This window comes from Manacus vitellinus, unplaced genomic scaffold (genome assembly GCF_001715985.3).
Source record: "Manacus vitellinus isolate BGI_N305 unplaced genomic scaffold, ASM171598v3 scaffold_7_pilon, whole genome shotgun sequence".
Lineage (NCBI taxonomy): Eukaryota > Metazoa > Chordata > Aves > Passeriformes > Pipridae > Manacus > Manacus vitellinus.
Window position 1 is genome coordinate 12199291 of NW_021940813.1, and position 26861 is coordinate 12226151.

The window sequence follows — 26861 nt, forward strand, 5'->3', positions numbered from 1 at the left end:
CAAGATTTCTTACAGGAATTTTGGAAGCTATGTGAGTCATGCAAGTATATTTCTGACATATACTCGGAGGAACAGCAGCTGCATCAAATTTTTCAAAACATTCAGCAGAATTCCCACTTAATAATGAAAGACTCAAGCAATTATTTTTATTTGGAGAGACTGTGTCACAAGTGTTGGCATATAACTAGCTAGCTGTTTCCTTTATAAAATCGGTTTCCTCATGATCTGTCCGTGCTGTAAATTGGCAGATCTATTTTAATTGTAGTAATCCTTTTACTAAAAATGGAAGGTACATTTGAGCCTGTATCTAAAAATCTTGTCTTCTGGGACAATTTCCTCTCCCATCCAGTCTTTGTCACCCCAGCTTTTAAGCTGTTTTAAAAATTAGTTTTCCATGCTGAACTTCTGCTTTTAGACTCTGACAAGAGGCTGAACTGAATGAGTGAATTCATGCTGTGGGGTTGGGCAGAGGGGAAATAATTCTGCTGCTTGTTGTTGGGTCAAGTGCGTTTTTCTTTTCCATTGCCACTTAGAACCAATCTAAGAATTATCTCACCATTCAAAATCCACTGTCTGCTCATTAGGATTTTCACCTAATTCAGTCTGTACTCAGAGAGTTTTTTGTTTGGTCTATAGCCTTGGATGGCACCTACATGATGTATGTTGAACTTCAGGAATGATTCGGGGTTGTGAAAGGTTTTTGCTAATTAGTGTCACAGAGGAAGTCTTGAAGCTACAGTATGCAACAAGAATAGATATCGATGTAACTGGATTGATATATTTTGTGTTTAGAATGTTTTCTGGTAGCTTGTACCTATAAAGCTGCATTTGGAAGTTAGGAACTTTCTTCATGTTTTCATTTGTTGCTATTGAAAAAGAAATTTGAGAGCTCTGAGCTCAAGAGACAGAAAAGTTGTCAGAATTGGCCTGATGAAAGATGGTGCTCTGGTTGCTTGAAATTACAGAAGACCTGGCTGTGATCTTGACAGCTAACTAGGACTATGAATGTAACTTGCCCTGGAAAAAAACCCCTGATCCAAATTGCCTGGAAGTTTGTCTTTTTGCAGCAGAGCTAATGGAAAAGCTTTTTTTTCCTATGTTGACCAATCTTTTTCTGCTTTCCAACCCTGACCAATCATGATTAACCCCAAACCTCCTCTGGAGCATTCATAAAAAGTCTGCTTATATTGATAAATAATGGACTCCTTAAAGGTGTCAGTAACATATTCTCTTGCACTGACTGAGCATCTACCAGACTGTTTTATTTTTTTGTAGTTCCACTTCACCTTCCAAAGGACTTTTTTCTTATTTTGATGCTGATGTGTGCACCCTAAAAGCAAGCAATCATGATAACGATTATGTGATTGGAATGTGTATATTCCCACAAAATGAGAGTCAGCTCCAAAGAGCTTACATCTACAGCTACAAAAGTCTGTCCTTTCCTGTGTTGGGACAGTGGAGGAAATGAGGCACCTATAAGCACTGAACAGTTATGATCAAGTTTCAGTGTTTGGGGCATTATCTGGAACTACTTGTTTTACCAGCATTGACAGAGCCAGGCACATTGTTTTTTACCAGTAAATTTACTGTTGACACCACAAATTCCATTTACTATCCAAGTTGAACGCCAGGTTGCCACTATCTTAATGACACAGTATATTTGAGATTCACAGACCAGATGTCTCTGCAACTAAGTTCTCTGATAAACCAGTGGCTCCAAAACAAATTTTCTAAAAGTTACCTAAACTCATTCTCTACTAGAATATGGCTGTTTTCTACCTTTCTTGCTGTAACTGCCAGTATTCAGCTGAGGATTTAAGAATCTCAGGGTTGGGGAAGAAATCATATAGTCATAGAATGGGTTGCATTAGAAGGGACCATAAAGATCATCTCATTCCAACCACCCTACCATGGGCAGGAGCACCTTCCACTAGGCCAGACTGATCAGAGCCACAACCAACCTGACCTTGAACACTTCCAGGGATGAGGCATCCACAACTTCTCTTGTCCTCAGAGCTTGATGCAGCACTTCAGGTGGGGTCTCACAAGGGCAGAGTAGAGGGGCAGAATCCCCTCCCTTGACCTGCTGGCCATGCTGCTTTTGGTGAAGCCCAGGGTACGGGTGGCTTTCTGGGCTGCAAATGCATGTTGCTGGGTCATGTTGAGCTTCTCATCAACCAACACCCCGAAGTGCTTCTCCTCAGGGTTTATCTCAATCCGTTCCCTGCCCAGTCTGTATCTGTGCTTGGGATTGCCCTGACCCAGGTATGGAACCTTGCACTTGGCTTTTTGAACTTCACGATGTTTGCACAGGCCCATCTTAAAGCCTGTTAAGGTCCTTCTGGATGGCATCCCTTCCCTGCAGTGTGTCGACCACACCACACAGCTGGGTGTTGTTGCCGAACTTGGTGAGGGTGCACTCAATCCCACTGTCCATGTCAGATGTTAAACAGTTCTGGTCCCAATAGCAGCCCCCGAGGAACACCACTAGTCACTGGTCTCTCCACGGACATTGAGCTGTTAACCACAACGTTTTGAGTGCAACTATCCAGCCAATTCTTTATTCACTGAGTGGTCCGTCCATCAAATCCCTGTTTTTCCAGTTTAGAGACAAGGATGTCATGTAGCACAGTGTCAAATGCTTTGTAAAAGTCCAAATAGATGACATCAGTTGCTCTTCCCTCATCCATTAATTCTCTAACCCTGTCCTAGAAGGGCACCAAATTTGTCAGGCATGATTTGCCCTTAGTGAAGCCGCGTTGGTCACTAATCACCTCCTTCTTTTCCATGTGCCTTAGCACAGTTTCCAGGAGGATCAGCTCCATGGCCTTACTGGCCACAGAGGTGGCCTGTAGTTCCCTGAGTCTTTCTGTTTTACTTTTTTAAAAATGGCTTGGAGAAATATGATCTTGTTCAGAGGTGGAGGATGCAAGACTGAGACGTAAGAATGCAGTAAGGGCTATAGTGCTGCCTTCTATCTCTGTTTCTGTATTTTATCCAGTATCTATTAAATGCAAAATATATGTGCAGTCCTGGATATAGGACACACAACCTGTGTGGTGGACAACAAACAGGAGAAGCTGGAAACCATTGTGCAGCAGGAAAACAATGACTCATCTGCTGTCGCAGAAACATGGTGAGATGACACCTCCAGAATGCTGCAATGGATGAGTATAAACCCTTCAGAAGGGATAGGCAAGGAGAGGCAGTGGGGTAGCTGTGTTGCATTAGGAGTGTTTGGATTGTCTGGAGCTTAATGATGGTGACAATAGGGTTGAATGTTTGTGGATAAGAGTCAAGGCGAAGGCCAACAAGGCACATATCCTGGTGGGAATCTGTTACAGGCCATGCAACCAGGATGAAGAGGCAAATGAAATATTCCATCAGTACCTAGGAGAAGTCTCATGGTCACTGGCCCTTGTTCTCATGGGGGACTTCAGCTTACCAGGCCCCCTGTTGGAAATACAGCAGAGAGGAAAGAGTCGAGGAGGTTTCCAGAGTGTTTGGAAGGTGACCTGACACAGTTGGTGAGGGAGCCAACTAGGGAAGGTGCCCTGCTGGACATGCTGGACCTCTGTTGTTTGTGAACAGAGAAGGACTAGTGCATGATGTGGTGGTTGAAGGGTGTCTTGGGCAGATTGATATCAAAAAGGAAAGAGTTTTTGGTTTTTGGAGAAGTCGGCCCTTGGGAGACAGTCCTGAAGGGCAAAGGAGCGCAGGAAGGCTGGACATTCTTCTTCAAGAAGGAAATCTTAATGGTGCAGGAGCAGGCTAAAAGATGAGCCAGAGGGGGAGGCAACCAGCCTGGCTGAACAGAGACCTTTGGCTGGAACTCAGGAAAAAAAGGAGAGTTTATGACCTTTGGAAAATGGGGCAGGAAACTCGGGAGGACTACAAGGATGTCATGAGATTATGCAGGGAGAAAATCAGAAGAGCCAAAACTCAGCTAGAACTTAATCTGGCCACTGCTGTAAAAGACAATAAAAAATGTTTCTATAAATACATTAGCAACCAAAGGGCTAAGGAGAATCACCAGCCTTTATTGGATGAAGGGGGGAACATAATGACATAGTATGAGGAAAAGGCTGGTGCCTTCATGCCTTTTTTGCCTCAATCCTTATTAGAAAGACCAGTTGCTCTCTGGATACCCAGCACCCTGAGCTGGAAGAGAGGGATGGGGAGCAGAATGAAGCCTCAGTTGTATGAGGTTCAGCAAAGCCAAGTGCCAGGCCCTGCACTTGGGTCAGAACAACCCCAGGCAGTGCTACATACAGACTTGGGGAAGAGTGTCTAGAAGACTGCCTGAGAGAAAAGGACCTTGGGGTGTTGATCAACAGCTGGCTGGACATGAGCCAGCAGTGTGCCCAGGTGGTCAAGAAGGCCAATGGCATACTGGCCAGTATCAGCAAAAGTATGACCAGCAGGACCAGGACAGTGATTGTTCCCTGGTACTCAGAGCTGGTGAGACCACACCTCTAATCTTGTGTTCAGTTTTGGGCCCCTCATGATAAGAAAGACACTGAGTTGCTGGAGTGTGTGCAGAGAAGGGCAATGGAGCTGGTGAAGGGTATGGAGCACAAGTCTTATGAGGAGCATCTGAGGGAGCTGGGGTTGTTTCACCTGGAGAAAAGAAGGCTGAGGGGAGACCTAATCGCTCACAGCCTGAAAGGAGGTTGTAGCGAGGTGGGAGTTATTTCTTCTCCCAGGTCAAAAATGATAGGACAAGAGCAAACAGCCTCAAGTTGCACCAGGGGAGGTTTAGGTTGGATATTAGGAAAAATTTCTTCACAGAAAGGGTTGTCAAGCATTGTACCAGGCTGTGCAGGAAAGTTTTTGAGTTACCATCCCTGAAGGTGTTCAAAAGACATGTAGATATGGCATTTAGGGACATGGTTTAGTGGTGGACTTGGCAGTGCTGGACTTGCAGTTGGACTTGATGATCTTAGAGGTCTTCTCCAACCTAAACAATTTGGCGGTTCTACATGGTCATCCTTGGTCTTGTGCATGAGTTTTGCTTCAAAGCTTTCATGAGCAGCTAGGATTTATTGACTGCCTCCAAAATTGTCTCTTCCCTACCACAAAAAAACCCAAAATACACCAAAAGAGTAGATTACAAGGTTATTTCCTAATGTGTTGTTTTAAAAACTCCTACGTAAATGCCTGGGAACAGTACTATATGAAAGAATAACATTGGTATAAAAGATACTTTTAAAAATTAAATAATTTTACAAATCACCTTTTCTTTATTTAGATCAGGAAGATTTCCTGGGGCGATATAAAGCTGTCTTTAAGACTGCATGTGAAGATCCTTGGATTATGTCATCAAGAATTTCTCTGCATCCCTTGAAAGAATTCCTTGTCTGTGTGGACCTCAAACTGTATTCATCACACAGTCCATGGATAGCATATGTATACACTCAAGAAACACCTCACGTCAATGGCTCTGCAAATAAGTATGATCTTGGACTTATGGGAGATCATGGCAAATTGACCATATGGTTGTTTGGAAATCAAATCAATAAAACAGCAAGACTGCATGAAAACACTTGGAACCAAATATGTATCCAGTGGAAAAGTGACAATGAGGAGATGAAGGTGTTCATAGATGGAAAAAAAATATTAAACAAAAAACTAAGGGGGAAAGTTAATTTGCCTGGAAAAGGCCAGTTCTTACTTGGCTGTTCAAAGCTGCGAGGTGCAGCTGCATCACCTAACCAGGGTATGACTGGGGAACTGTACATGTTCAGAATGTGGGACAAGGCAAATATAACACAGTCTGAGGACTGCCAGGATAGTGGTGTTATAGGCTGGAGAAAGGAGGATTGGACCTATACCACCACAGTAGAAAAGGATAACTCTTTGCCATGTGGTAAGTACCATTGCATTGTTTTTGAAATAATGATTTAGTCAAAAGTTTCTCTTCCAGATTTTACAAAGCCTCAGTCTACTAATCATTCCTAGCTAAATTCTTAATGAGAACATGTGAGGACCTGCAGCTTTTGCTAGCTTTTATCCAAATGAAAAAGCATAGCAGCAGTTCTTTACAAACTTTCAACTTGCTTCAACTTTTGTGTCCACGTAATATGAGAGCAGGATGCATGCAACCAAAACTCCTTGGATTGTTTGGGCATGTATCAATGTCATCTTAATTAATTTACACACCTTCTGTACAGGGAATAAACACAGAGGAAAGCATTGGTGGTCCTCACTGTGCACATTTGCTGGGCCAGAATTTCAATGAGTGTAACTTTTTACTGCTTCATTGGCACATTACACCATCTTCAGCTGGTATGGTCTACATCTGTAAAAATTACTGGAGGCTTCTTCTTTATGAGTAATGACTCCTTTATTAAAATGGCCAAATGATTTCTCACACATTTCTTAAAATTCCCCTCTGCCCTGAAAAAGAACCATAAAAAAATCTTTAAATCAAACCAAACCAAGATTTTTTTTTTTCAGAGAAATTGAGTTCAAGCAAGAGAATAATCCTGTTTTTAGCTCTTGCTAGCCTATCTGTTGGCAAGAAAGACAAACTTGAATCAAGTTTCGGTGGGATCCAATTTATCAATGATATCAATGATATCATCTCCTAAGAGATTTTAAGGTGACTGGCTCAATTATATAAAAATCCTAAGATTTTTGTATAGCATCAATGATTCAGTTAAACTGTGGCACTGGTCTTAGTCTTCATCACCTTGATCCTTAAAAACTGTACTTATCTATTTTGTACAGATTCAAAAATATCTTTTAGCCATGTAATCTTATAACCACTGCCTGACTGGGTAGATTCAAAGTGTCTTAGTAAGGGCGTTAAAATGAGATCACCAGATTTCTTTTTCTGGGAGAGAAAGAAATCTGTTCAACCAACCAGGACTCATGGAGAATGCCCCTAGCACTGATTTGTAAGGAATGAAATGCCTCTGCTGACCCTGATGCTGTAGTTGGGAGCACATATTTGTTGGGTTGTGTGATTTGAAAAAGGAGCTGAAGAAAGGATGTCTTTCTTTTATTCATGTGTGCCCGTGTTTGAAGGAATACAGTTCTAAGACTGAAAGGGGGAACGTTCTGGCTACCAGACAAAAGTTTTCTACAAAGAAAGCTTGAGAGAGATATGTCGGGTCCAGAGAAGAGCAACGAGGCTGGTGAAGGGACTTGAGCACAAGTCCTATGAGGAGAGGCTGAGGGAGCTGGGGTTATTTAGTCTGGAGAAGAGAAGGTTACCTGAAGGGAGGTTATAGCCAGGTGGGGGTTGGTCTCTTCTCTCAGGCAACCAACAATAGGACAAGGGGACATGGGCTCAAGCTCTGCCAGGGGAGGTTTAGGTTAATGTTAGGAAGAAATTCTTTACAGAGAGGGTTATCAGGCATTGGAACGGCCTACCCAGAGAGGTGGTAGATTCACCATCCCTGGAGGTTTTTAAAAGGAGATTGGATGTGGCCCTTAGAGCCATGATATAGTAATTGGAGTTGCATCAGGGGTTGGACTTGATGACCTTGGAGGTCTTTTCCAACCCAACCTATTCTATGATTCTATGTCTGGGTAGTGTGGAGTGAAGCGGAGTGGAGCAGAGTGGAGCACCTGATTCTCTTTCACTGGTACACAGAAAGGACAACCTCCTTGTTTTCAGTTCCAGCACCTTCTGCCCTGAATATAGAGCTCCCGTGAGCATCACAGGGCAGCTTGGTTAGCCAATGCCCAACTTCAGCCCCAACAGATTAATGATTTTAGAATTCGTGATTTAGTGGCTTGTGGAATCTTTTGTCTGTCTGCAAGAGCTCTCTAGTGAGTGTGTAAGATGCATGGTTTCCAAAGCTCTGCTTCTTAGTGAAACTGCTGACAGGGGTTTGTTTTGGTGCAGAGGCCATCTCTACTGCCAAATATAAGTTATCTCCTCTAGATAATTTGGGAGATTAAATACTTTTCAAACAGAAGCTCACTGGGGTTTTTTTTTACAGTTTATTTGCCTCTCTTCAGTAATAGATGCATTTTAGCTGATTGTCCCTCCCCAAGTCATCCTGTGAAAAGCATGTATTTAGCAAATGCTAGTCCAATAGATAACAAAGCATTTACAGTAGGAATATCTAACGGTCAGTGTCAGGCGATTCTAATTGATAATGCTGCTAGTCTTATAATATGATTTCTTTCAATAAATTCCTCTGAACACCTGTGTAAAAATTACCTGATTTCGGAGGCTTCTCTGTTTTTTGCTAAAACAGAAAGACTTTGAGTAGTAAGTCTGCAGAAAGATCTGATTTTGCATCTGCAAAGAATATAACTGGCAAAGGGATAAAGCATGGGAAAGGACTGTGCCTCTTGTATAGGCACAAAAGGTGAAAAGGAAGTGGTTCATTACAGTCATAATTGTGCCGGAGGACAAGTTTCAGAATTTTTTTTTGTGACCGGGTTGGCATTTTGTGCCTACATAAAACAATTATTTGCAAAATATCAGTCAAAGGCTACCATAATTTAACTTAACATCACATAATTATTTCATGTTTCCTTACCTCCTTTTCCTGCCTTTCTTTTTCTTGTCTCTTTTGATGATTTTTCTTTAGGTTTTATAATTTATTTTAATGGTAGTTTTTCAGATTACCAGAAATTAATTTGATATTTTCTTAACCATGTGAGGTCTAATACGGACCAAAATCCTGATTCTGGTAAGATTTCCATACATGCTTAGCACTTGGAGGCATGCTCAGCTTTAACCAAGTAGTTCACTCCCAAGTGGATGGGATTGCCTTTGCAGTAGCTACGTATCTTATACATCTGAAGATTTGCAAGAAGGGTCATACCTGGCTGTTTCCCAGCTTGTGATGAGGGCTGATCACATTTCTTGGACTAATGGTACTTAGCAACAGCAAACTTTTAGATCTGAGTTGAAGATGAAATTCTTTCTTCCGATCACAGTCTTCTGGTTCTCCTCTGCTTGGTGTGGCCCTTGCAGGCTGGGCAGGTGTAAAAACTGCAGGTAGGGCCAAAGAGGGCATGAGGCCACGCACATTGTGCGTCACTGGCCTTCCACTTACATTCCTCAGGTTCCTTTGATAATTCCCCTCTTGCTGAGAATGACAAGTAGCATAATAGCTGTGATACGGAGAAAAGAGTGCCACAGGTTGAATGTATCTCACTTTACAGGTCATCTCCTGTTATTTAAAAATATATAAGTGAAGAAAGATGCGCTTACTATTCTAAATTCTAACTTTGGGAAATTTCCCTATCTTGTTCCTTGATGAATGATTCCTCTGTAGCTACATACTTTAATGTGGAGAATATGAATGGTATCACTAATGTCTCTGTATAATCCAACAAAAAAGCCTACTAAGCAATCTAAAGTTGGGGGTGATTCAAGAGAACAGACCCACAAGAAAATAAGTGAGTTTAAAATGCTAAATCCTTGAAAAGAAATTTTAGTCACCTGTGAGCCCCAGCTCTTCAGTTGTCATTTTCACATGAGATATTTGCAAGTTGCCTTTAATAATAACTTCACAGTGGGAAGAAATGTACTGTTTAAACATTAATCATTTCAGTTACACATTAAACAGTAACTTTCTTAATCCAAATATAAATATCCAAACTGTTAAGCTGTGCATTTATACAAGGAGCACAGAGATGATGGAATATCTTTAACTAATTTCAATGAATAAACAGATTATTTTTGGCATAACTGTAAATAGTATCACTGGCAGTAAAGCCCTGTCATCTCATTTGTGATATTGGTGCTCTAGGTTTTAGCAGGAGTCCAGTGCCTGTTGCTTTTGGTTGCCTTTGTTTTTTTTAATAACTAAAATTCAGACTATACTATGGCATTTTAGATTTTTGTAAACTGTCTTGTCCAACCTTCAAGATTAAGATATTGCCCCCTCTTTTTCATGTACCCTTTTCACTCTCAATATTGCTGAGCCTGCTACTGGTGTTTCTGGAAGAGGTTTCCAGGCTTCTGAACAAAGCATTTAATGTGGACGGGAGAAATGGGAAGTGACCAGTGTCCTGTGGGACTGTTTTGCCTTGGCATTCTCAAGGAAGAGGAACACTTCAGTTTGGGCTGTTGTTCTAGTCTGCAGGTGTGAGCAGTAGGAGGTGTGTTTTAGGTTCATATCATTCCCTTTAAAGATTTCCCAGTCTGTGTGCCCATCTGATGACAGGATCACCCTTCTTGGATGGGAGGGTGGAGTCCCAAGGCTTTATGTCCTCAGACAGAAAGTGGAAATGAAGCTGTCACTCATCCAGTCTGTATCCCAGCCTGTTGGTTACCAAATTTTGGGTCATATTATTATGTTTACTTAGCGGATCATGAAAGCAGAAGATGAAAAAGTAGATTATTTGCCCCAATACAATTTTCTTTCTAAAACCGTAAGGACAGAATACCACAGAAACCTCTAGAAGCTCTTGAAGGAAGTAAATGTGATGGGAAAAAAGTACCTAACTCTGGAGTGCCTTTTTGATGAGTCATGTACCACTCTACTTTGTACCTATTAACAGACTGCATGTTTAACCTGCTCTTTCTTTGCTCTTGTTCCCTTCCCCTTCTGTGATATCAAAGGAAATGGCTTTTTGGAAATCAACTTGCCAGAGAATAGGTGATTTGATCCACCTCAGTATCTAATGTACAGCTTTCTACAAACAGATAAAAACTATATTTATAATCTGATTTCCTAAAAACCATGTAACATGAAAGTTGAGTTAAAAGTAATTGTGCCTAAATATTCTGTTAAGGATACTAAAACTGGCCCAAGTGACAGACCTTGATGTGAAAAAGCACTGTCATTGTTTTCTTACATATTTTTCTGTCCAATGGTCACTGATAATTCATCCTTTCCACCACAGGGAGTCAGAGCAGATATGAGGTGTCATGAGGGGCACCAAAACATAAAATGAAGATTGTCCATAAGTTTTGTCCTAGAAGTTTATATACAGTGTGCCTCAAAATCTAACTTACATAGAAAATCAAGGTAGGCTATCCTACCATGTACAACTAACTAACAACTGTTAGTTGGGGAGGATTTTTATGTGTTATTATTATTAATGCCTTGTGTGACAGGATGGCTCATTTTGGCAGAATGTTTATTCATTAAAGGTTTCAAATGTTAAAGGGACCTAATATCTTAATAGAAAATATGGATTTATTTTGAATATGAGAATTGAATGTCATATTTTTGGTGCCTGTTTCTGTAAATAACTGGACTTTAGAGCAGCACCATTTTGAAGTTTTGCTATCTGAGCTTCTCAGGTTCTTTTGTGACAAGTCCTGTGAAACGTATTAATGCCAGGCATTTTCATTTCACTGAATGCAAACAGACAGTAGTTGCTGCACAGTACTGGTGATTGCTGTAATACATACCAATAACTATTGCCTGTAAGAATTTGTAGAAGAGGATTTGTATAGAATTAAAAAATGTAGTGTGGAATTGACATTTCAATGTAAAATGGTTTTATTTACTTTTTTTGTTTGTTTTTTAAACCAGAAGGTGATAATAAAAACTGGAATAAAAACTTCCACTTTGGCATTTTTGGTGGGAGTCAATTCCCCTGCCTGAATCAGGTGAAGTTTTGGTGAAAAAACTTTAGGCACTCAAGGTTTTGCTGTAACTTCTTATTTAGAAAATCTAATTTTTAAGTATTTCCTTGTATTTTTATGTGCACCTGTAAGTCAAAACTGATCTTATTAGCAATGTAGGGTCATGGTTATCTAACAGCCAAGTCCATGTAGAGCTCTAGTTCACTACAGCTCAGACTCTTTTTCTCCTCCTAAGAAAGCCGTGTAGTTGTTGTCTCAGCTTGCTCAAAGGATGCTTTCTGTAGAAGTTTAAAAGAGATCAAGAAGTGTTAGGTAAAACAGGATTAGTCAGCAGCAACACTGTTCCCCTGAGACAGGGGGACAAAAACAGCTGCCAGTAATTCACTTCTTGCATGAAGTGTTATCGGCAGCCAGGTTCCAGCTGCTTCTCACTTCTCCGCCCTGGAAAAACTGAACTGCTGCTGGCAGAGCCGGTTGCCTGAAGACAGGTGAATCAGAAAGGGTGTTGGCCTTTCCAAAACATTTAAGAAAGAGCGTACTGCTCATAAGTTAGATTGGAGGTAGGGAGAAGAAAAGGATTTTTTTAATTCTTCCAGTTGGAGGTAGAACAGCGGACACCCTTCGTGCCTTAAGGGATTTTTTTCTGTATGTTGTGTCTGAGTTTCTGAAAAAATAGCATGTTATGAGTGATAGTGCCTTTGGTGCAGGGTCCAGAACCATCTGTCTCATCTTGACCATTGTGTTACAAAGCCTCCTTCTGCCTTTCTTTCCCTTTGGCTGAATTGATTTTTCAGTTCTGTGTTGCTTGGTGGAACAGCTTTAGCAGGACGTGTAGGGACCATCACACCCTAAAAGAGCCAGTTGCTTAAGAATTAAGAGCTGTCATGCTAAGGAATGCTGTAAGCACAAGGCTGTTTTTTAGTTAAGGTCAGATGCTGGTCTCTCTCAGAGCTACATCTGTTTGTGCACCAAGCCTTAAGTACTTTTACTAGTGGGTTTAATCTACCAGATGGAAGATGCTAAAGTTACAGTGGTTCCCACTGTCATACAAAGTCACTGTGAAAAATGAAAGGGAAATGAAGGTTGGGACAATTTTTGCAGCTGTGCTATGGAGTTATGGTTGGCTAAAAGGTTTCATACCAGTGGAACAGTTTCCTCTGCCTACACAAAGGGGTTTCTCAAGTCTTGGCTTAGCCTGTAGCTATTTGTGTCAGAACAGTACAAAGTGATATGAAGACAGTAAGGGACTTGCTACTTCTACTTCTAATGATGCATATTAGTAACAGAAACTGGTGCTTATCTCATGTAAGGGAGTTGCCTTTTCCCTCAGAAAAGAAAGCAAACAGTTCTTGTGGGGTTCTGTTCTATGTCCTTTGCATCAAAAGCAAAGAATAATACTGAAATTTTTTGCCTATTTATTTGCTGTTTGAATTCTCAGGAATGTTTTCTATTAGAGAAAATGTAGCAAAGTATTACTAGAATATATGATGTCATGTTTTGGCATAGGATATGTTAGGTATATTGATTTGATGATCCTGAACTAACAATGTTGCAAATAAAAATCCACAGAGCAAATAAATGGATGTTTCATATACGTGTGGATTTTCTTGCTCTTATCAACAGTAAACAACATAAGGGAAATATATTTTCTCTTGGCTTGTAACTAGCACACCTTGAGTTATTTTACTTCCCTTTTTTCATGTCAACTTTAGAGTTATTTTGGATTGAACTTTAATTGTTCTCCAAATAAACCTTATTAATTTTCTTTTCTAGTTCTTAAACACAGCAAAGGAGGAGGGTTAACAAATGTGATATTTAGTAATATATGATAAGGTGATTCTGATGAAAGACTTGGTTAGTGAACTTAATTCTGCACCTTGATCAAGGACAAGTGTCATGAATAATTTCTATCAACTCTAGGCATGTGAATATTGTGCTGTAAGAGAAGTAATGGTTAGGTTTTTGTCCAGAAAAAAGTGCCCCTCAGATTATATGTGCCATCATCACTGGCTGTATTTGTCAGCTCCATGTTCATGGTTTGTGTTTAGCATATTTTACTCCCTGTACTGCTAGATCTGTTATTAAAAGCATTTGGCATTTTTAGAGTTCACTGTCTTCTCACTAACCTACAATACTAAATATGTTAGTGGGCAATTTTCTTACCTGCCTCAGGGTACTACTTGTGTTCTCAAAAATTCACAAAGCAAATTGAAGGGATATGGAGGATGTGAAATACAGTTTGCATACAGCAAGACTATGTCTACACTGAATCCACAAGGTTATGTGAGAAAGATCTTAAGGTCAGATTTCCTGGGCAAAACTTATTTTTTTGGTGGGCAGAAGAAGCAGTGTGGTGGTGTTTGCTGTGAAATTCTGGGCATTTGAGAGATGGGTTCCTTTTGAGAACTGAATTTCCTCAAGGGCCTTTTTGTTGGAGATAAGGGCTTTTACACAAGGTGCTAACCACTAGTGAGACAGGACCAGTAACAGGTAAAGTTTTGGAGATGCAATTCACTTTCTGTAGTAGGAAGATCAATTTGCCCACCTGTGGAAGGATACTTTCTTCTCTAGCCAGAAATTCACTTCTTCATGTAGAATTGACTCAATTATTTTTATTCACCCCATTCTACCTTAAAAAAACTATTTACCTATTTAAACAATACACAAGAGTTTTATCTGGCTACTCCTTCAGTTCTACATATTATTTAAAGTCATTATTGTATCTTAAAGGTCTTCCTGTATGGGATGGTGTGTTGCCACATGTTTTTCAAGGCCCAGGGTGATATTTTGAGTGGTGACACAGGCTGCAGTGAACATTTGTAGCCATGTGCTAGTTTTCTCCACCACAGGAAGCACATGGCACTTGCCTTGTGGCAGGCTTGCAGCAGTGGTGGGATTTAATTGATCTGCTAGGCCTCATCATTGATAGCCCAGACACCATCTTCTATTCCCGGGGGATTTTACTCATTTGGCTTACTTGATTACAGCACGTTTCACATTCATGAGTAGCTGTGTCATAGCTTTGATTGTCAAATCTACACCTTTATCAGGAGCCCATCTCTATATGGCATCTCTCTCTGGGAATCCCTAGCGATGCCTAAAAGAGCTGAGGAAAAAAAACTCCAGAGCAATTTAATTAGAGATGAGATTTAATCGTGCCTCCAAGGCACAGAAGTTACAAAATGCGCACGCCCCTCTGCCTCAGGTGCTTACAATTTATAATATTGTTTGTCCAATCCCAGGTTTTTCCACCCTCTGGCTTTTGCCCTGGTCCACCCCCAGCCTGCCCGTAGGGAATTGGGGCTGGGGTCTTTTCAAGACCACCTACTTCATCACTTGGTCTTCTTCAGAGCACAAAGAGCACACGGTTACCCAGTTCTTGAGTGTACTCTGTGGTTTAGGCCAGAGTACAAGTGTTCTTTAAACAGAATAGGCCTATCTTGACAAGAGACTAAACATTTTAATGGAATTCGGGCGTATTGATATGGGGAACTGGGGGAAAAGGGTTGAAGAATGTGTGTAGTTACTATGCTAAGGGTAAGGGAAAGGGTAAAAGAATAAATGCTGCTGTTTCTAAAGTCTACTTCTGCTATATAGCTACTTATAAAACTTATAAAAATTAGAAAAATCAAAAAACTAAAAGTACCTTAAGGCATCACTAGGGACATGTTTCCTGAGCCTGTTGAGCTCGAAACACCTTTTCATTCCCAGTCCACGTTCACCTGAACCACTTCCTTTCTGGCAGCCTGATCTGTCTGCTCATTGTTTAGATGTTCTTTGGTGGTGCAGCTCTTGGACACGTGAGTGTCTTTATGATGTATATGCGCATCATGATGTTAGTACATTCTCAAAGTACACCTCATGTAATTTGTCAAGATGTACAGAATAAGGCAACCCTTCTTACCCAAATCTGGTGCCTCCTGCTTTCTTTTGTTGCTGTTTAATTTCTCCAATTCTCTTTGTATTAATAAAATTTCATTTTTTGAATAATTCATCAGCATTAATTTTCCCCATTTTTACAAAAATAACCATGGGAAAGCACAGTTGTCTGTACTTGTTACATTTTGGTTGCTGCTGTTTCAGTCTGCTTCATCTTTGCTCAAGCAAATGTGCTGAACAGCTTTCTAAAAACACTGGCAATGGAAGGGTAGTGGGAAAGCTCATGGCCTAATCTGTATTTTTATAAGTATAAAAGTGATAAACCGAGTAAAAAAAACCAGTTCAATTTACAACTTCAGAAAGACTTGACACATATTTCTCAATGGATGCAAAGTAGTTTTGCAAACCAGCTTGAACTGAGGTGAGTAGCACATCTAAAATGGTTGTGTTTAAAAAACTATATGTATATATATGTGTGTGTATAAATACATATAACAGCTTCTGCTCCTAAAAGATCTTCTTCCTTTGCAGTTGAAACTACTGCTACGTTGCCTGGCAGAAAACAGATAACAGGTATATTTGGGTTCTGTGGGTTTTTTCCCCATTGTTCTGTTTTAGAAAGTGTGTAGGAAGATTGCTGCTGCTGTTACTTTTTAATTCATGGAGATAGCTGTGCATATGCAAATATTTTAAATCGATTATCCATATAATCCTGGTGGTTTATTAGCCAGTTTCATGGTGCAAATGGCAGCAGTAATTTTCCAGAGAAAATACAGTGTGAGCAAGTAATCATGAGTGATTAACATTTCAGAAACTCCTTGTTTACCATTTTTAATCAAAAAACCAATATGGTTTTACTCAGAAACTTTTGGTATCTGTGATTTAAGTCTTCTACAGAAGAAGGAAAGACTTTACACTATAATCAGTGTGTTGTAAGCAACGTTATAGGATGACTTTTGAACTTTGAGAGAAGATGTTGAAATACCTTAAGTATATAGTCCTTCATATTTGCATCCAGCTGTTCTTTGGATTATATTTCTGTGATAACTGTGCCTTGACTTGTCTGTGACACTATCAAAAACCACTCAGTGACTGAAAGGGCTAACTTTCAAGTGGCTATGTGAGTCAGATATCAAATTTCCTAATTTATTTTTGATCAAAACACTGACTGTAACAATATAAAAAATCTAGTGGCCAGTGTTTGCTATATAAATAGTTGGCTGGTTCCTATTAAGACCAGAGGTTCAAACTTGAAATCAGGGGTTTTTTAATGCTGCTTTTTTGTAGGATAGAAAAGAGAACAGATATGTATGGGATAAATTTGAGGTGGCAAGTCTCACTGTTATTATACAAAGTCTGAGAGGAGTTCTTCATACCCAACTGCAGCCATCTTCTTGTGTATGCTTGATTCCCATTCCCAGAATCAGCAAGACAGGACAGGCATGTAGCTTTCAGGCTAGTGTGGCATATATCTTGGGTCAATGATCTTTAGTTTCTTAATATTATACAATGCAAATTGTCCAGTATTTCTTGAAAAGAAATAATTTTGCATCAAAGTCTATTTTAATTAATAAAAACTGTAATTTTTTAATAATCAGAGATTGTTACATCTGCGTTTTTGACAACCTGGAAGTGTCATTCTGAAAAAGCAGGTGTTGGCCCTCTTCTGGTGAATGCAGTAAACTTTTGATAACATAAAAGGCTGCTGAGGATGATCATGTGTGTTATAATGGTCTTTTTTCCCCCCCTCTTTTTTTTTTTAAATCTGAAACAAAATCTGTAGATTCAGGAGAATCAGCTGCAACAACCATTTCTGGTAAGAAAATCAGGACTTCACTAATTTCTGCAATGTTTTTTATTTCCTGTTAGATAAATCTTCTGGTTTTATCTGAGGTAATACAGAAAAGTTTTAATATGAGTTCCAACATTCAGTGTTTTCATTGTTTATTTTTTGAAGAGAAAATTAATTGTTTCATTCTATTTTGTAATGAAATAGCTTACCTTGTACGTGAAAGCCAGTTGCTTTCTTGGTTAATGTATAGTACATATAGTACTCTGGATAGAAAAAATAGTAGGCAGAAACACATATTATTTTGTTCTTTTACAGATACAGTCTTTCTTTGGCTATGCTTCATCTTTAGCAACTGCAACTAATTCAATATTTGTTGTAATATATACCAAGCCAAATAATACAGATGAAAGCAGCACTTAGTTTTCACTCCAATTCCTCATGCTTTGACTGCATGTTAGTTGCATTAGAAAATTAGTTGTCTTCAGTGTTTTTACTTAAGAACCAAATAGGATTAGCATTTACACTGCCTATGGAATTGAGGGCACTATTGAAAATGCTCAGAATAGCTAGCCTAGTTGAAGTAAATGTATCAGAAAGAAAAGTTACTTTTCTGTTTCGTATAGAAATGCAGTAGATTGCTTTTTTTTTCCCTTGATATGCAACTATCTATGCAGAGGCACCAACTTGTCTTTATTTACTTCTTCTAATGACAGTGATGCTTTTAGTAACCAAGTTTGGATAGTATAAAATTCTTCTGTTGTGAAGCTGCTCTGGCCCATGTAAAAAAAGTCACTGTCATATTGGAGTGATACAAAGTGGTCCTCTAACCATTTTGTGTTTCTATGCTGACACTTAAGGTATGCTCACTTAGCACATCCTTCTGTAGATTTTTTCTATTGTCTTAATTTTTTTCCCTTTCTTTTGATGTAGCTGAAAAAAACTTTGCATCATTATTTTATTTATGTATGGTAACTGACAAAAATAGTGTTATCAGAGAAACGGTTTGCCAAAACCAATGTGTCATCTGCTTATGAATGTTGTGAGTTCATGCAGGAAAAGGCCCTTGAAATTAAGCAGTTGTTGCAATTGGATATGCAAAATTCATCTGCATCTTCTAAAGGAATAAAACCAATAAAAGGAACTTTTCGATTATCAACTGTTTTCTGTTCAGGTTTTTTAAATAATATGATGATTATTTCAATTATGGTATTGAAATAATGTGAACATCCTTAACAAGCTTTGTTTTGTTCTTAAAATGGAACTTAGATAAATAATATTCAGTTTGTGTTCAACATTATGCATACTTGATCTTTTTTTCTCAAAAATTCATAGACCTAAAATACTTTATTAATACAATTTTTTACTTCTTTATCTTTTTTTCCCCCAGAATCCTCTATTGTTACTTTTGTCACCTATCCTATTAATCCTTCAGGCAAGATGTTATTAATGATTCTTTTATTTAGATTTTGTTAGATTTAGCATTTTTGGCTTTTTTACATTTTTATTGATTTTACTGTTTTACATTTTTCTACTTCAGATATGTCTTCAGAGGAGACTACACAAAGTGCAGGTGAGAATTTGCATGAAGAGAGTAAGATTTCAAGGGAGATGTTTGCTGCATGCATGTTTTTGTTTTTTGTTTTTTTAAATAACTGGGATTTGTTTAGTCCGAATTATTTTCTTACACGATCTTTAAATTTGTCTTTATCTGCAATCTGTATTTTAAGTCCACATGGGTAGGGCTCTGAGGTGCATTTAACTGACACTGAACTTTTGACCTTTCTTTTTTGTTTAAGATGGCTTCCCAAAGCCCAAATTGGACGTATTTATTTTTTAGCAAGCATATAGTTTTTTGATATATCTACAGATAGAGTGTTTTCTATGCTTTCTGACTATTTAAAGTATTTTTCAGAAGTAAAATGTGCACTCCATTCCTTAGAGACACTTATATATGTTCTTGCAATGAGTTGCCAAATAGGATCAGTAAAGACTCAGTCAGAAGAACTTGCTACCCCTTTCTTTCCTGATTTTTGCATTTGGAAACAAGGGGCAGGTTCATCCCATGTCAATACAGGTTCCTCCATGCCTGTGATGTGAGCTAGAAATCCTGCTACTCTTCATTGCTGATGAAAAGACACATTTTTAGAACATCATTCAATTTAGGCTGAAGAGCCCATGTAAAATGGGATAAATGGGAATCACACTGTAAAAACACTGCTTTCTCCTCTGAATAATAGGGAATCTGGAGTCACTTTTTTTTTATGGGAATATAAACAAGTGATTGGATGGATCTTACTCTGATTGCTGCTTTTGTATTTCTCATGCTGCAAGTAACTTAATCCCCTTATAAATTGTCATATATTTACACTTCTCCTAGGAAGATGGAGTCCAAAGTAAAAATAAGAAAGCTTATTTTTGTGACATGTATTTCATAGACTTTTGCAGTTAAAATGTGAAAACTTTAAACCTTTTTTCTTTTCTTTTTTTTTTAACAGAAACTCTTCGAATCACTGATTATTACTCCACCACAGCACCAGGTAGGATTCATGTATCACCACTGCTCTTCTTTTGTGCTTCTCAAAATTTCGGTTTGCATTGAGTTCAGCAAGTCTGCTCCCAAATATTTTTAATAGGATCTTTTTTCTTGGTGTTGTGGTGTGTCATATTACCAGTCTGCCTTACTTCACGTTGAACTCCAGTCTGGCAGAAGGACTAATTCTAGAATGCTTGTCTAGATGGCTGCATATAGAAGAGTTTGGTTATTTTGTAAGTCAAATCAGCAGGTTACCACAAAGATGTAAGAACCACAATCTCGGGGACCACGTTTGCTTAAAAAAAAAATCCTCATGCTTTTTAGTAGAAAGAAGCAAACTGAATAAAGTCATGATGTTTGACCTCAGGGCAGGAAAAGTAGGACCAGGAGTAGACTGAATTTAATTTTTTGATTATCCTTGTAGGAGCCAGGTAGACCCACTAGAATGTATTTACCCTGAATTAGTGCAAGTGAAAGAGGAACTGGCTTGGAGCTGATACAAGTTTTGTAACTATTTCATTGCCAACTGCCAACACAAGGAACAGTAAATTTAGGATCATAGAATCATTAGGGTCCAACAATCAAATTTATTGGACTCTACACTGCTGTCTGAAAAACTATTTTTTTCTAGTAATTTGAATATTACCACCAGCTTACAATTCATATCCTCTGATGGTTGTTTATTGATGGTGACAAAATTGATGAAGCATCAAATTTTAACAGTTAGATGTTTGTACAACAGAAGAAGTGTCAAAAAAAAATTCCCATCTCATTTGGTATTAACTAATGATAACAGCAGAGAAGAAAGCATTTGTTTTCCCATTAGTGGGGGCCAATCTGTCTGCTTAAGTAAGGAAAGTTTGCTGCCATGTTGCTTTTATAAAAAAGTGTGGGAGTTTTATCTTGGATACAAATAACTTTCTGGTCCTTTATTTTGATATTATACAACAGAGTCATCTGTTTACAGTACCCTTGATTTAGGATCTGTGTTATTTCTTAGCAGCCTAGGTAGTATTAAAAATATGGAAATTATGGAGCAGTCAAAAGGCTGCTGTAACTAAACAAAGACACATTCTACTAGATGAGAGCATATGTGTTTGTTATCATCATAGTTGAATTCTGGCAGGTAAACAGTTTTAACTTCATACTATCATAAGTAGCCATAGCAGGATCCTCACAATCAGAAAATGTGCTACCTAGTGATTGAATTCTCTGATATTTGAAGAGCTTATTAATATGTTGATTTCTGTTTCTATTTGGATTTAAAAAATAAAAAAAAAATGAAAAAAAATGAGACCACTTGCATGTAAGTCTTTTGTGGAAACTGTTACAGAAAATTATTCAAAATTAATTAGTCAAAGCCAGCATGTTTCTGAATACCAAGTCTTGAAAAATGTCTTGGTAAGTGCTCTAAAGGAATGAAACCTAGTATGTCAAATATTTCTAAAAGGTAAAGACATTTACATTTAAAACATTAAATGATTGTAAATGTGTGTGTCAATATTGGATTTATGTTCAACTTTTTTACTCATTAGTTGTTTTTTTCCTCTTCCAAAAAAACCTACAGCAGGCGAAACCATTGTATGCAACATAACACATGCCTGTAATTATTCAGGTTAGTGGTTTTCTTTTTCCTTTTATTCTTACAGAAAATATGTCCAATTATTTTATATTCTGAATAATGAAGCAACTTTTAGTTCCCATGTAAAAGCTAGGTCTGTAATAAATTTTCTTGTGAATTTAGAGAGATTTTGTATAATTTCTAAAAATACCAAATGTGGGGTTTTTTTCTTTTACAGGAACATGTAGTCTATTATTTCTGATTCTTGTTTTCTTATCACACACAATTGCAGATAAGAATTACAAACCTGAGAAAAATAGAAACTACTATGCTATGGTAGATGCTAATGTCTGCCACACTGAGTCTAACTCTGTCAGGAATAGAAGTTGAAATACTGTTTAGGAGAATTATTTTAAGAGCCTACTTTTATTTTAAAAGTGTCATGTGACAGAACAGACAAAGGCAAATGGAAATGGCAGTCATATTCCCTTTGTGTGTACTAAAAAAAATAGTAAAAGATGAACAGCTTCTATGAGACATACTTAAGAAAATGAAGTCACTTCTGCCAAGTAGCCATACGCTGAGTGCTTTATGGATTAGACCCTGTGCCCCCCCTTCTTGTAAATTTTCCCTAGTGTTTGACACAGTCAACTCCTACATGATTTGGGTGATGTCATATATGCATTCCTGTTTACTGCTTTTTCTCTATAGTCTGCACTTAATGTGTGGATGCAGAAAGAAAGTGTTGTAGGAGTTCCTCTTTTTCTCCAGAATTGGCCTATGAGCTCTCAAGGACTGTTGAGTGATGGTTTGAACTATGGTATCCTGAAAGTTCTTTAATTCCCAAGAGAGTGATTTTTAAAGTATCACTTTGCCTTTATCCACACTTTTTATTCTCACTGTGGGAGTTGGAGTCGCATTAATAGTAATGTACAGTGCAGTTTTTCTGTTTTGGGGAAAAGAATTGCTAGAAGGAATTTAGTGAGAACTAGCAAAATTAAATATATAGAAAATAAATAGCTATTGGACTAGTTAATTTGTTGAAATAGTAAGTGAAGAGATGGAAGAACAGCTGCAAAAATATAGAAGCTAGTTCTTATTTCCCTTATATTGTAACACAAGACAGTAAATTTTTAAATTCTCAAGTTTACATCATGTGTTTTAGCATTGATTTTCTTAACTCTTTTTGCTTTTGGTTTTAGTGTTCTATGTGGGCAAGGTAAAACTTAAGGCAAGTGAAGAAAGTAATACGTCACTAAGTGTAGAAATTGTAAGTATTCTTTCTTTTAAAACTTTATTGTACAGAAGGTTGAAATTAAATTCTTTGTCTACACTTAAGATACTCTTACCTTTACATGATTCTTATTGTGTTTGCAGTACAAGGTACTATTTGCAGTGGATGGATCTATTCTCTCTTAAACAGCTGCTTTGCAACTAAATTTTAGAATTCCATCTAAGTAAACTTCCTACAGTAAGGAATTTCCTGTATTCTTTGTATAGCCACTGAAAGAGGGGGAAGCCGTGGGAAATCTGGAGAGAGGAACTGCCTGATTAAGAATCTATACTTTGGCATACAGGATCTTCATTTCGAGATTAATTTAGGCACCTGCCTTTAGAAGGCAAGCATCATTAGATGGCAACAGTGTGGGCATAATTAAAATTAGATTGCGCCCTGGAAATAATACATGTTGAGACTCTCATAAATAGTTTTATGCTTTTTTGCATATTTTTGATTATGCTTTTGCATAATCTTTCTATGCTTTTTGGCACGTGGTTAATCAGTTATTTATTTTGCAATAGGCCTATGTGACATGAGTGTGTCCACTTACACAAGACAATAGAGGTTTAAGAAGACAGTATCATGGAAAGCAGGGACCATATAGATGGAGCACTGAGTTTGAGCAGGGATATACCCCTGGCAAAGGCCACCCCTACACTGCGTTGTGTTTCAGTGGTGATAGTGCCCTGAAACTGTCCTAGGGTATTAACATGATGCCTACAGCTACTAGAAAAACTGGTGTACATCTCTTGAAACTCTTTTATTCTTTAGGATATTATTTCTTAGGTAAAGCCAATAGCATGTATGTTAGATGATGCTTTTCCTCATGGTGTTTACTGTTTGCATGAAATGTTAAAATAACTAGTAATGGTGGTAAGCAGAAGAGCATAGGAAGCAGATCTGTAAAGGATCTTTAGATAAACCTTAGTGTATCCCCAGGCCCTAATGCTATACAATATATATTTAGCTCAGTTCTATCATGTCTTTCACCTCAGTTCATGACTTCTTACTCCCAGTATTCTGCCCTCTGTTACTTATGTCTGTTATGGAGCTTGTCACATTGTTGCACTTATAGTTACAAAGTTAGACCAGTGTCTGGTCTAAGCTGTCTTTGTTGCAAACTAAGCCAAATTCCTCTTTTTCCAATATGAGATATGGTGGATTCACTATTGTATTGCCCATATCTTTCAAAAATCAGATCTTATTTTTTGCTCTATACTAGATCAACAATTCCTTTCATAAGTTGTGACAACAATGCTATGATAAATATTTGTTGCAGTGTACTCATGAGGAAACACATTTCTTATATTTGTAATTTCAGCCTATTAAAATGTGTGAAATGCACATTTTTCTTTTAAGGCTAAAAGTTACTAAAGGCTAAAAGTTGTACTTACCATTGGAATCTTTCTTTCTAACAGATTAATAACATAACCACCAGCAGTCAAATTAGAAAATTAATTGCAATTCCAGCATCTGCCCCCCAAGAATTGAGGTAAGTAATTTTGAATAAGGATTGAAATCTTTGTTATATTTGAAAAAGATGAAGTGAGACCTACCATGTGTTGAGCAGACTGCACTTTAAAAATTTCTGGAGTTGTAAGTTACTGCTCTTTAACATAAAGCTCATATTGGTTAGAATAGTCTTAGTTTATGTACCACTGGAGTTCTTTTAAAAAATGGTACACTTACTGATTTACTTTTAGGTTCTTCTGGTTCCTTGGGGCTCAACAAGGCCTGAAGTCCTTCTTGTTTATATGCTACTGATCTTAGTAATAGTAGTAATAATAATAGTAATAATAACAATAATAATAACACCACCTGAGAACATGAGTTGTGCTTGTTGAGAATTCCAGTCTGGCTGCTGCTCTCCATAAATAAATGGTTTGTATAATTTCAGGATAGGTCTGTCTGGTAGGAAGTTATGAAGAGAACTTTCACAGCTGCATGTTCTCTTATAAATATTCTTGAAGTCATATCTATGTTTTTATTTTGGTGTAGCTTTTTCTTTCACAGTCTTTGTAAGGAGGGGTTTGAATGAATGAATATTTACTGCTACTTCCAAAACTTGCCCCGAAAATCAGAAAGATGTAATTGGCCAACAGATCTTGTTTGTAGAATAAATCCATATTTCTTACTCATTCTATTTCTATGGCTTTGAGCATAGATTTAGAATTCTGTTCCAAATGCTTGCTTGCCAAAAGGCAACATTAAGATCTATCTTCTTCTCTTTTAAATAACTTTTATAATGGGTTCATGTTAAAATATGATGACAGAGGTTTGTGTAGTTGACTTTTAAAATGTTTAATGCTTTGAAAAGTGGTTTTACAGTATTAGAACCGGCATGACTTTAAAAAATCACTGATCAACTGCAAAAATATCTTATTTCTGTGTTATTTATTTTTTTATTATAATGTTGTAATTGTTTTTAGAAGCATAACTAAAAATCCTCCATAATGGTAACATTTTATTTTAAAGCATTTCAGAGTTCAACAAAACCTTGCAAGCAGTAAGTGAGGTAAGACTACTGATTGTTGTTACTGTTCGGAAAACTTTTTTCCAACTTACTTCTGACAAAGTATCACTCCTGCTTTCTCCTGATAAAACAACTTTTGTCTGTTATCATTTGTCATTACAGTCCTCTGTTATGGAATGCAGCGCAGAAAACCAGAGGTTTGTTATTAAATTTTTAAAGATTAAATATTTAAAAGCTCATATATTGTCTTGTGATATATGCAGTATGCATGGCTCTGTAACAGAAGAAAAAACAATCTTTCTAGGAATTTAAGCTTAAGAAACAGGCTGAAGAAATATTTGTAGGTTAACAAATTCTGATTTCAGTATTCTCCTAGCAATAGTGATTTTTAAAAAACTTTTTAGAGTCTGTTGGTTTTTTTTAACCAAACTGTGTTGCTTTCATTAATCTTCTGCTAAAGCACAGGCTTGTGTGGCATATTCTGCATCTCAGTATTAGCTGAACCCTGTAATAACTGGGAGCACCAGATTTCCAGAACTTGTGAATACAATGCAATCTTTATGACTACATTATTATCTTTACAAAATTATCAACTCTTTAACAGCTAACATTGATTAGGGAGGATCCCATTTTTAAGAATCAACAGTGTCTGTAGAGATAAGGGATAATAAGCTGACACAAAATGATGTATTACTCTTCTAATTAGCCTGCCATAGTGATTTATTGCATTACAAATATGCCCAAATCTGACAGGGCTTAGGAAAAATGTGCTTTCACCTTTAGCATTTGGGCTAATGTGCTTTCACTTATTATTTGATGTTAGTTTCATGTGTTTTAAAGATGAGCCAGCTCTGTTTCTTGAGTCTGAAGCTTTTTCTTCTCATTATAGTATACACTGCAACTTCATAATGAAACTGGCAGAGAGAGAGAATATAAGCAGTTTAACAAACAAAGTAAAAATAAGCCAACTTGGTAAGTCATGTTTTAAACACAGTCTCATCACAATTTTATGTCTTTACATGTGACTTCCAGGTAGCTAAAAGAAAATATTGTTACTTATTTTTAGATAAAAATATTTTTATTGTTGAACAATATAAATACATAAAAATGCAGCCTTCTGATTTTTGGGTGGGTGGGTGATAGAAATAACTTTTTAAAAAATTTGGTATGAAATTACTGGCTACTTTAATAAAGCACATTTTTGAAAGGATTAGGTGTAAAATTAGCTGAGAACATAAATGTGTTGCCAAAGTGATGATTAAAAGATTTGTTAAGTAGCCAAGTTTTCTTAGTGATATTGTGATAGTATGGAGTAGTATGGAGTAGCGGTTCATACCATTTGTCTCTGTTTCAAAAGCTGTATCTTTGTATTTTTGTTTGTTTACAATAAGAAAAAGAGAAATCTGAACTTGTCAGACTTTGAGCAAAAATCTGGGGGTATGGCAATATTCTAACTGTCAAGATTTCTTTTGTTTTGCAAAAGTAATTTCAGAAAAAATCAAAATAAATTATGCAGTAAATACTGTTGTTTACATACATAATACACAGGGTTAAATATTTTACTTAACAATATTAATAAGTGTTATGCTTCAGGATAAACTAGGTTAATGCTTCTTTGTCACATCAGATCAGTGCTGCTGTTCATCACCAAAGTATTGTTCCTTGACTGCTGAAGAATTACAAATGTAGTAAGTATAAACACAAAATTTGACTTTCTTATTTCCTAAATTTCCTAATACATTAGTACAGTCAACTTCCATGCTGCAGTGTAATAGCCAGGAAGGACTCCTCAAGAAAAAGCTGACAGTTATTTTCCTCTATAGCTTCTT

General features: G+C 37.5%; 1 protein-coding gene across 6 annotated transcripts in view; it reads left to right on the forward strand.

Annotated features, from left to right (window-relative positions):
- Window positions 1–26861, forward strand: part of ADGRG2 (adhesion G protein-coupled receptor G2) — a 63067-nt gene that overhangs the window by 14689 nt on the left and 21517 nt on the right. For all 6 annotated transcript variants that reach the window (XM_029964803.1, XM_018084292.3, XM_029964804.1 and 3 more), the window contains 12 exons: window positions 5252–5869; window positions 15926–15967; window positions 17178–17210; window positions 18724–18756; window positions 19682–19723; window positions 21287–21334; window positions 22483–22550; window positions 23978–24051; window positions 25035–25074; window positions 25195–25229; window positions 25922–26004; window positions 26660–26720. In XM_029964803.1, coding sequence (XP_029820663.1) covers window positions 5252–5869; window positions 15926–15967; window positions 17178–17210; window positions 18724–18756; window positions 19682–19723; window positions 21287–21334; window positions 22483–22550; window positions 23978–24051; window positions 25035–25074; window positions 25195–25229; window positions 25922–26004; window positions 26660–26720 — 1177 coding nt within the window. The remainder of the gene's footprint in view (window positions 1–5251; window positions 5870–15925; window positions 15968–17177; window positions 17211–18723; window positions 18757–19681; window positions 19724–21286; window positions 21335–22482; window positions 22551–23977; window positions 24052–25034; window positions 25075–25194; window positions 25230–25921; window positions 26005–26659; window positions 26721–26861) is intronic.